Source organism: Agrilus planipennis, unplaced genomic scaffold, assembly GCF_000699045.2.
Source record: "Agrilus planipennis isolate EAB-ADULT unplaced genomic scaffold, Apla_2.0 scaffold218, whole genome shotgun sequence".
NCBI classification, from domain to species: domain Eukaryota; kingdom Metazoa; phylum Arthropoda; class Insecta; order Coleoptera; family Buprestidae; genus Agrilus; species Agrilus planipennis.
In genome coordinates this window covers 250391-261421 of record NW_020440118.1, presented here as the reverse complement: position 1 = coordinate 261421, position 11031 = coordinate 250391, and the positions used below count along the sequence as shown (strand labels likewise).

General features: G+C 31.7%; 2 protein-coding genes across 5 annotated transcripts; one reads left to right on the top strand and one right to left on the bottom strand.

The window, feature by feature from the left end:
* Positions 1-6: 6 nt before the first annotated feature.
* On the bottom strand, positions 7-7432 carry LOC108738834 (UDP-glucose 4-epimerase). Of its 4 annotated transcripts, none has more exons than XM_025979586.1 (6): positions 7341-7432; positions 1987-2251; positions 1820-1933; positions 1431-1610; positions 966-1079; positions 7-913 (listed from the first exon to the last, which is right to left on the bottom strand). In XM_025979586.1, exons 1-6 carry the CDS (start codon positions 7415-7417, stop codon positions 506-508), a joined length of 1158 nt encoding a protein of 385 aa, XP_025835371.1. In that variant the 5' UTR covers positions 7418-7432; the 3' UTR covers positions 7-505. The 4 variants fall into 4 exon arrangements, with proteins under 4 accessions (XP_025835371.1, XP_025835373.1, XP_025835372.1 ...); XM_025979588.1 differs by lacking the exon at positions 7341-7432 and adding an exon at positions 2562-2657; XM_025979587.1 differs by lacking the exon at positions 7341-7432 and adding an exon at positions 2309-2504.
* Positions 2961-4743, top strand: LOC108738835 (CCAAT/enhancer-binding protein gamma). The gene is made up of 2 exons (XM_018472434.2): positions 2961-3280; positions 3341-4743. The coding sequence occupies exons 1-2, from the start codon at positions 3185-3187 to the stop codon at positions 3581-3583; spliced, it is 339 nt and encodes a 112-aa protein (XP_018327936.1). The 5' UTR covers positions 2961-3184; the 3' UTR covers positions 3584-4743.
* Positions 7433-11031: the final 3599 nt, after the last annotated feature.

Genomic DNA, 11031 nt, shown 5'->3' with positions numbered 1-11031 from the left:
GTATATATAAAAATATATGTATATAATATATACAATATACACGAACACATTAGATGTTAATAATTTACGAAGTGACTATTTGATTTTAACAGAATAAATAAAAATGGCACTTCATATCTCATTGGTGTTGTTAAAAATGCCTTGGGAAATATGTAAAACTTTTTTATAGCTTCTACTGGCACTGACCAGAAATGTTTTTTTTGTGACAAAGGTTGTAATTGTAATAAAAAAAAATATCTAGTTATTTGTAATAAAATCATTTCAAATTTTAACATTATTTAACAAACATTGCGTCCAAAACTGTAAAAATAAAATATTCTTGCAAATAATATCACCCTTTTGGCGACTTTAGCTAAATGTCTATACATGTAAGTATACAGACTATTAGCTATTTTGGAATAAATAACAAAATGCAAATAGAAATACTCCTTATGTATCAACTGACCACCCATATGTACAAATATAACCCCGCTAAGAAATATTATGCTGATACGATTGCTTACTATCACTTCTTTTTAAATCCATTGGGATTTTTCGATTGCCAATTCCATGTATCCTTGCACATTTCATCTATGCCTCTCGTGGCTGTCCAATTCAACTCTATTTTCGCCAACGAGGCATCCGCGAAACTAGCAGCTACATCACCTTCCCTTCTATTTACAAACTCATGCTTGATAATTTTTCCTGATGCCTTGCTAAAGGCATTTATAACATCCAAAACGGAATAACCTCTGCCTGTACCTAAATTAAATGCTTTCCAACCGAAAAACGTTGTATCGTTTAATTTTGTCAAAGCTTGTACATGACCAATTGCTAAGTCAGTAATGTGAATATAATCACGAACACCCGTGCCATCTGGCGTCGGATAATCATTCCCAAACACATATACCTTTTCTCGTCGGCCCACAGCAACCTGCAATTAACGATAAAAAAATTATCCAAACAAAAGTATTATTACTGAATACCTGTGCTATATATGGCATTAAATTATTAGGAATTCCTGAAGGATCTTCACCAATTTCACCAGACTCATGTGCACCAACTGGATTAAAATACCTCAAAAGAATTACTTTCCACTCCTAAAATAGTATAGGTAGATTTTAGCAACCAAATTTCATGTGTACATTTTTAGAGTATTGGCTGATAGCAGTATATCTTTTTATCTTAGGTCAACTTTAAGTACCTTGTTATCTACCACATTCATTGAACAAATATATATATAATTATAATTTTTTCTGTATGACCTTAAGTAGTTCAGATAGTTGATATCTTTAACAATTTCACAAAAAATGATAATTCCTTTACAAGTTTACAACTCAAAGTATATATTCATACAAACAAATAATTAATAAGTAATTAAATTATTACATTAAATACTTCTGCACACTTAAGATATCATATAAATTTATGAATAAATTATATCAACTTACATGATCTGATACACAAACATCCTTCAGTATCTCTTCAACAAAATACTTTGTTTTACCATAAGGATTAGTGCATCCTTGTCCAGTAGGATGTTCTTCTGTAATTGGCAAAAATTGAGGTATTCCATATACAGTTGCAGATGAAGAAAATACAATCTTTTTTACACCATTGCTTTGCATAACCTAAAATTACAAAATATTAAAATAGCCATGTATCTATATTATTAGTTATAGGTAAGTGTACTTTTTTTAGCCATATTTGTTTCATTACACTAGTATATAATTTTAATTTTATTTTGTTAAATACACCAAGTTACATACAGGGATTGGCTTCCCTTTGTAACATTTTCTGACATAAAATAAAAAAGGAAATAACAACTCTATAACATTACCTCAAAAAGGGTACTAGAACCAGCAATATTATTTTGATAGTAGGTAAGAGGAATCTGAACTGACTCCCCTACAGCTTTTAAAGCAGCAAAATGAATTACAAAATCGATACTGTGCTGAAAAATTAAAAGAGTCAGTAACTTTAAAGCTATTGTTTATTATTCCTTACCACTTTAAATATTTTATCCAGGGAAGTCTTATCTCGGATATCAACATTGTAGAATATAATCTGCTTACCGGTAAGTTTCTCCACACGTTTTAATGATTCAGGCTTGTCATTTTTCTCTGCATAACAATTAACCAAGTTATCAAGTGCAATAACAGAATAATTGTTGTTCAACAATTCTAAAACTGTGTGCGATCCTACATAACCAGCCCCTCCAGTAACAAGAATGGTTCCTTTCCCAGTCATTTCACTTGCCGGTAGCCACAATCTACAATGGTAAATGTAATCAAGAATATGATAAATTTTTTGCAAAGCCTCTACCTACGTGGCAAAGTACCCGAGCGGTATTATTATATAATACAAACAAGCGAGACCATATATAGCTTTCTCTATTGAATCCATTCTTATCAGTTAAAATTTTAACGAGCTTTATTAAATTGATATTGATAACAAAACTGTTTAATCTATTTCTATACATAACCAAGCACTACAAAAAAACACGTACACACATGTTTGACATTGACATTAACCTATGACATAATTAACCCCTTTTGCCATCTTTTGCATATACTACTAACGTGAAGTTATCTGCAAGTAATATTTCACTTAAATTGAATTTGATCAGCAACATTATTACAATTCATTATTGTATTTTTAACATGTACATTTTGTCGGTGACAATTTTTTTGTTAGGTTTTCGTCTGAATTTTTGTTTACCATCTGTCACTTGCGTCATGATTATATGTCATATGCATAGACATATATTAATGGACGTGCTTTAGCCGTATGTCGTTGTAATAATTTCTTGGCTGGAAAAGTGAGGGAGATGACGTACGGTTTCGAACTAGTGCTATCTCTGTCATGATACGCGTACGCACTATCATGAGACAGATGGATATTGTCCGAAACTTCGATCCATCTCTTTCTTTTATTGTACCACAATTCTGACCGCTAAGGCATATCCATTACTAAACGTCGATGGTCATATGCATTGCTCTTTAGTTATCTATGCTTACTACTCATCAGTCAATAGGTAGTTCATCAGTGGTTTGATGTTTGACGTGCTACAGGTTTCATATAAATTGTTACTGTGCATATAATTCAAAAAATCAAGAAACACCTAAAAATATTCATACAAGTATTTACAAACTGACATATGTGTTTCTGTGTTCTGGGTCGCTTGAAAGTAACTTTTCATTAAATGGCTCCAAAACGTAACAAAAGTAAAACAGAGGACGTGATAGATTCAGGAGACGAATCTGAAGAGTATAGAAAGAAAAGGGATCGCAACAATTTGGTATTGCAGTACTTTAATATGTTGTACCTTAACTGCATAATTGGTTTTAATTTGTTTTAGGCAGTGAAAAGAAGTCGAATTAAGTCAAAAATAAAGACGCAAGAAACCATGAAGAAGGTAAACCAGTTGCGCAACGAAAATTCAATTTTGGAAGAAAAAGTGAAAAATCTTACAAAAGAATTGGGCTTTTTGAAAGAACTGTTTCTGGCTCATGCTAGCAACTCTAGTGACAAAGCTAAATTTGAAAATATTGATTTACAAAGACTCTTAGCTGATGATAGTACACTTACTGAAAAGGAATAAAAAAGCTTTTATCAGTTTATGAAATTGGTTTATAGATATTTATGTGTAAAGTATAAAATCTATTAAAAAAACGAATTGTAGTGTTAAGTCACTTTAAAAACAACAGGTATTTTTGCATTATTATATGTTATTATACTAATTGTAAGTGTTTGTCAAATATGTTTTGGTTCTTAACTGTAGGGGAGGCTGGAGTTGGTTGGCATTTTGACTTTTCTATTTTTTTATGCAATACCTGGAAAATACCTGGAAAGATCTTGAAGAAAGTGGTGAATTGTTTAAATTTTTAACTACGAAAACATGTTGGGTCGTTAACTAAATATGTGTTTAGGTCATCTCAAGACATTTTGCAATAATGCCAACTAACCCTAGGTTCGGGATAATTGACATCTTTATGCAAAACACTATCTTTGGGAAAAAACTTTGGTAATTTTCTACTTTAGGAACAGTACCTCCAATTTTATGCAATTTTTGTATGTTGTTACAGTTGATTGTGCTGATTAAATATACATATATGAATATTTTGGGCACATATTCTGGAGGCAACCTAACTTCATTATTTTCAATGAAACACCCTGTGTATTTTTACATTTTTCGTATGTTTGTTTAATTTTAGGTCGACTTTGTTAACAGTTCTCTGAGATATGCAACAAATGATTTCATATCTTTGAATGAGATCAAATAGCATATACCTAAATCATAAAAGCTAAAAACCTGCAGTTTGGACGGTTCATTTTAACAAGAATTACCGTATTTTTTTCGCTGTAGGCAAAATGTGTATGTTATTCAGAGGCAGAAATATCAAAACCTACTTTTGACAATATTATAAGACGAACAACTATTTCCCTTTCTATTGTTATAAGGTTTTAAATATTTATCTCTAACAGTTTTTGTTTCAATTTCAATTCGTCTTATATGATTGCCAGAAGTATTAACAGGTTTCGATATTTTTCCGAATAATATACAGATTTTACCCATAGCAAAAAATATGCGGTAATTGGTTCTAAAACGAAGTGTTCTAACTGCAGGTTTTTAGATTTTATGAATTAGATGCTATTTGGTTTTATTCAAAGAGTTGAAATCGTGTTTGTTTTTTCAAAAACAGTCGAATATCTCAAAAACTATTATTGATAAATATAAAAAATTGTTAACAAAGTCGATCTAAAATTAAACAAGGAAACCAAAAATGTGAAAATATACAGGGTATTCCATTTAAAATAACGAAGTGGCGCCCAAAAAAAATGGAACACCCTGTATGACTGAAATTCTGCTCCATATGTTTCCAGACCATTTTTATAAAAACATTTTTTTTTATTGAAAGTATTATAACAGAGTTATGGACGAAACCGCCTTAGGTAGAACACCCTGTATACAGACATAAANAACATAATAAATTTAAAAAAAAATCGGAGGTGTAGCCTCTAAAGCAAACAATTACCAAAACGTTTTAATTTACCAATCTTTTAGGTTGCTTACTTTTGTAAAGAATGAATTCTTAAAAATTAAATTCTTCCATGAAAAAATAATACTGTAGAAACGAATTCTGCATAAATGGATAAACTACTGTATGAATTTATACAAATAAACAATGAATTCTTGAAGAAAAATTAATTCTATTTAAAATTATAGCTATTTTAAATAATAAATATAGAATTAGCTCAATGTTTGGTATAATTCAGGAATGTAGGATTTGGACATTCATGAATTTGAACAAGTGTACTCAAATTTCGTACACTTTTGCTTTATTCATAAAAAATTTAATCATGCTTGGAAGAGTCACGCAGGAAATACTGTGTTTTATCGCTTTTGTTGCTAGCGAGTAATTTTTTCATGGAAATTCTTTTTTATCCTGATGAACCTGTAGATCAAATTGAGACTTCGTCAGTGGTGGTTTTCAAAAGAGTGGTTAATTGTGGTTACATGCGATTATCATAATCTTTAGTTTTTGATGTTGAAAATCGTGTGTGTCTAACCCCCACATAGGTGACCGTATGGCCCTTAGGCTGATGTTTTGTGTTATAAATATTTGAACGCAACAAGACATGTGTACATATATATGTTTATGCATATATATTTAATCTTTGATTTATGGGTATATCGCTCCTTATTCAGTCAGTAAGCCGTTATTTTGTTACCGAAGGAGAAGAATCAATCCAAGATCGCAGGCATCGAACCCTTTTAAAAAAATGAAAACAAATTAATATTCATTTACACAGGCTCCTACCCAAAGCGGGGGGTTGCTCCCCCCCCCAATATTTTCTTCAGTTTACTTTTTCAACAACAAAACACCTGTAGATAAAACTGAGAATCCTAAAGATCATTCGTGTATACGGGTTTTAATAAAATTACAAAAAGGCATGGGGTCCATAAAAATAATATCGGTCCTTTGTTCGGTGTTTAATGAATTCTCGTAAGTAGCAGAAGTTAACATTACAGTATTATTAAAAAATCTGACTTCTCGACAATATTTCGAGTCAAATAGCTCAGTAAGTCGAGAAGCAGTTAATCGCATACAATAGTAGGTACATCAATAACGACTTGAGGGGATAACTCGTAAATCTGTTTTAATACGCAAAAATAGTAAGATACCAAAGAAAGGAGGGATTAAACATTGTAGACGTAATATACATTATTAAAAGAACCAGAGAATCCCTTATTTCAATAAGGTAAGAGTAAAATGTAATTATAAACATAATAGAGTGCCAAATTTTTTGCAAGAAAAGTTAAAATTAACAGAACAGGATTTTCAGACATCGAAAACGAATAATTAAGGCAAAAATTGATAACTGTGAATCCAATGTAGCTAGCTTTGATATAAATATGTTTTATATAAAATAATTTTTAAGCTTTTAAGATAAAATTACGATCTTTTTACAAGATGAACTCAAAATGGTTGAAGAACGTTTGAATCCAATACCAAACATTCTCACAAACCCTTTAGACAAAAACAAGTGAAAATACTGAAAAATTGACTGCTATATCTACCTGATCATATGGCTGAGTCATAACCGCTTCCACGCAATTAGAGATATTATTTGATATTTGCTCTTTTATGTAAGGCATCGTAAAGGTAATAATATTAACTTACTGTATTAACAATGTCTTTCGGGTTCGATTCCCGGCGAGATGTGACAGCAGTAAATAAATGCATATTTTTGCGGGTATGTGTAAGTACAACAATGTTGTTGCGCCCCCCCCTCTCTCAAACAGAATACTTCGCTAGGGCCCTGCTTTTACAATCACGAAACTTTCTCTTTTCCTATTAGACCTTAGGCGATTGGCATTGAATTTTATAATTCTACCCGGATTTAAGCATGAATTTTTCGGACGAATAGTCAAACTACCTGTGTCAACCATAACCTTACAACTCACAGGGATATCTAAAACAAGATGGATACCACACACTCAACCATAAACAAAATGCAAGACCGTGTTCCAGTCATTCCTCTTTATTGTATAATTAAATAATCAAAATAAAAAACTATTATGATACATGTATGTATGCAACCACAGTTTACCACCAGAACAAAAAAATACGATGAAAAAATTACTTGCCAATCAAAAAAAATCAGGAAACAGGGGTCGTTTCTTCGTATCGCTTATAAGCAAACTGAAGCTACATTGTATATTAAAGGGTGCACCTTTATATAACTAGCTTAGGTCTTTATAATAACAATAAATGTAGTATTTGAACTAGAAATGCAATAAAGTGTTATATTTTTAAAAATTCAGTCGCGTATATTTAGTTATAGGTACTTACAATAAGAGGTCACAATTTCCTTCATACCGCTGAAATTCAACTTGGGTTAAGGGGCGACCATTTTTTACAGGAGCCATTTGATCAGTGTGAATCCTGCAACAATTCATTAAAATAGTATTGATATAGTCAGTTATGATTGTAAATACGGGAATACCAACGAGTTTTGCTATATTATAAAGGGTATAATACGAATCAAAATAAAAAAATCGTGCTTTTGAATTTTAAAATAAATGATTATGTGCAATGATTTAGTAAAGTAGTGGATAAATTGTGTACTACTATATAGGGGATTTCTGGAAATTTATAATTGACGTTGAAATACCTCGATTGGATTGGTTAAAATGGTTGGCCAAATGTCTCACTTTTATTCGTGATCTCGTGCTGTGATTGGTTCTGTAAATTTACCGGGTGCGTTTATTTCATGTTTACACAAATTTTAAAATTGTTAATGTTTATTTAAAATACGAAGTTAGAAGTGTCGTTGCTCCTATCCAACTAGTGGAACGTAGGCTGGTGAATATGTATGATAGGGAACATAGACATATATTAATGGACGTGCTTAGCCGTATGTCGTTATAATAATTTCTTAGCTCGAAAAGTGAGGGAGATGGCGTATGGTTTCGGACTAGTGCTATCTCTTTCATGACACGCTTACGCACTATCGGGAGAGAGATATTGTCCGAAACTTCGTTTCATCTCTTTCTTTTATTGTACCACAATTCTAACCGCTAAGGCATGTCCATTAGTAAACGTCAATGATAGGGAACAGTTACGTTTGATGATTTTTATAACTAAAAACCTAAAAAGCATTATGCACTATCGCTTTATTAAAGGGAGTGGCTCCAGCATGGTTAGCCCATACTTATAATTTTTAAGCATGCACAGGAACGAAAGAGGGGGATATTAACAAAAACAGTAAAGATCACATCTGGGTCTATATTCCTCTAATCAAAAGGTTCTGTACATGTACATGAGCACAATACTCAATTCGTGGGTGTTTTTTTTTGCAGAAAACACTTCCTTTGTTACAAGCTATTGACGATTAGGCTCATCTCTATTGCAACTTCTAACTTCTATGAATTTTAGAAAGCGTGAAGTCTCTAGAAATAGTTATCGCGACATCGAGTGGAGGAGTACGAGAACGAGTTTGAGGTGATACAAAGCAAAGAAGTGAAAAAGTGTTCTTATAAGTGATGAGTTGATAACTAATTAATGGTAGAAGTGTTAATTAGACAGCAAATTGTTAAATAAAAGTAGTAAAAGTGTAAAAAAGTGATTAAATTCGTGAAAATACCTATACAACTTATTAGAAAAAGGCTAGTACCTAGAGTGAATACTGTTACACAACCAAGTGAAGGAATACAGGATAACAAGGGTTCATGCATAGAACATGTCTTTATCATTAATAAATTGTTGTTCAGTAGTATTTTATCTTTTTCTATATATTATTCTTTAATTCATAAATGTAATAAGTTTTCCCATTTTTTCCTACTTCATTTCTGGAACAAACAGAAATACGTTCTTTAATCCAAACAAAAATAACATTCTTTACCTCGTTTTATAGCCATTTCAACCCTAAGCTTTGAATGTATTATGTATTCTTAACGGCAAAAGATTCTATAGTTGAGACGATCAAAATTGGCAAATGCCGCAATAATTTATCTGTGAGAATGGACGTATCTTCTTTCTTGTTTCCGCTTGGGGCTAAAGTCATTTGCTTCGTGTCGAACACGCCCTTGTTAAGTTAGGAAATGCTTCATGAATAGTACAGACAAAATAAAAAGAGAGAACCGAATAACAGTATGCGGTACAGCGGTTGTTATAGGTTGTTTGGGTACGCTAAAACATCAGGGTCGGCTTTATAACTCCCTGAGTGGAATTAAATCTTTAAACAAGCATCTTTGCTGTACTAAATTCTGTTACACATCAATTGGTGTAATGTTATTCCTTTTTGTGAGGTTTTAGAAGAATATTTAAGACTAAGCCATATGTCACTAGTGAACGAAGATTAAATACCGTCAATTAATTATTATCTACCACATCACGCCGTGATAAAGGAGTCCACTATGACCACCAAAATGCAGGTTGTTTTTGACGGCTCTGCAAAATAGGTAGTACCATGATTGTCTTTATATTTATCCGACAATTCAATCTGGTTTTTTTTCGTTGTTAGTACGATCCAGAAAGCACCCTATCGTTTTAACAGCTGACCTAAAAAAATGTACCGCCAGGATCTCTAGCACCATACTAGCGATTCGTTCACCAACCAGTTGAAAACGAAGTACAAACCTATCCCAAAGCAGCAAGGATCATAAAAGAAGATTTTTATGTCGATGACGTTCTTACGCGAATAAATAATAAGTATGAAACAATCACTCAGAAAACAATTGAAACAAATTCTTTGTAAAGCAAGTTTATCAATACGTTAATGAGCTTCAAATGATATTTCAGTTTTAGAAAATATTCCTACTGATAATTTACATTTGCAATCACAACTTGGTACCTGATCTGTGCTCAAAACCTTAGGGATTTATTAGAATTCTATACCAGATTTAGTTACATATTCTGCACAACCTTTAACAAATAAGGTACCTGGGTCGAATATGGCCAGCCGGAAAATATGGCCATATCCCTTTCCTTAAAAAAATACCAGTGATTCGACGTCAGTAGGTAAGTATTCGTGTTAGATAGTGTATGTGAACATAATGGAATAGGGTAGTTGCAACTTGCCCTGCGTTCCCGCCAGTCCGCCATTATCAGTTCAACGGAAAAGTGCGTCGCTGTTATAAATTTTCAATCGTAAGTTTTTATGAATTTTTCATATTACAATTAGACTGTAGTGAAAAGTATTTATTTTAATTAAGCTATTAGCAACCGTAGATGAAATACTCATGCATATTTTTTGACTTATTTATTTTAGTATCATAGGTTATGGTAAATATAACAGTATAAAAGGTGACTGAAAATATGGCCACCAATTGGCCATATTTTCCTTATGGGATTTTCTGTTGCTTCCTAGAAGAACTCTCCGAAGATGTCTGATAGATAAAAAATATGAAAAATTTTAATTGGAAAGAAAACCACTACTTAATGCTCAGGAAGAATAGGAGCTAGCATCTCGTATCATACTATTAAGCGATGTTGGATACCCTTTTACTCCATATATACTTCGCATGTGCGTCAAAAAGTATTGTGAGCCAACAATATGATTTATTATATTATTATTTTCTAGTTATTAATGTTAAATTTTAAAATAATTTGTGCTTGATTTAATTAGTGTTATTTGTTAATTTTGTTAGTATTATGATTTTGTTAATTTTTTTTTAGTATTTAATTTGTTCAAATTATACCAGTTTCAGATTCTAAAAATGTATCTTATTTAAAACATCAAAACCACTTGAAAATAGAAATTGCCTACATGTTCAATTTATGTCGTTAATGTGATCACTTTACATGGCCATATTTAACTACACTATCGTAAATATGGCCACTTTCCCAGTTATTAAAAATTAATTATTTATGTTCAATTCTATTTACATATTGTTTTCTTTGTCCTATAATATGATACCTAGGTAAACACACTACGAAATAAAAAAGGATTAGTAATCTCAAAATTTAAGCAATACCAGAAAATTGATGTCAAACTTTAAGGTGGCAGTTTTCGACCCAGGTACCTTATAATCCAAATAAT

Coding starts and splice junctions, on each gene's coding strand:
- LOC108738835 (XM_018472434.2), top strand. CDS start 3,185: ATGGCTCCAAAACGTAACAAAAGTAAAACAGAGGACGTGATAGATTCA. Junction 3,281..3,340: donor AAAGGGATCGCAACAATTTG/GTATTGCAGTAC, acceptor AATTTGTTTTAG/GCAGTGAAAAGAAGTCGAAT.
- LOC108738834 (XM_025979586.1), bottom strand. CDS start 7,417: ATGGCTCCTGTAAAAAATGGTCGCCCCTTAACCCAAGTTGAATTTCAG. Junction 1,934..1,986: donor TGGATAAAATATTTAAAGTG/GTAAGGAATAAT, acceptor TTAATTTTTCAG/CACAGTATCGATTTTGTAAT. Junction 1,611..1,819: donor GTTCTAGTACCCTTTTTGAG/GTAATGTTATAG, acceptor TTGTAATTTTAG/GTTATGCAAAGCAATGGTGT.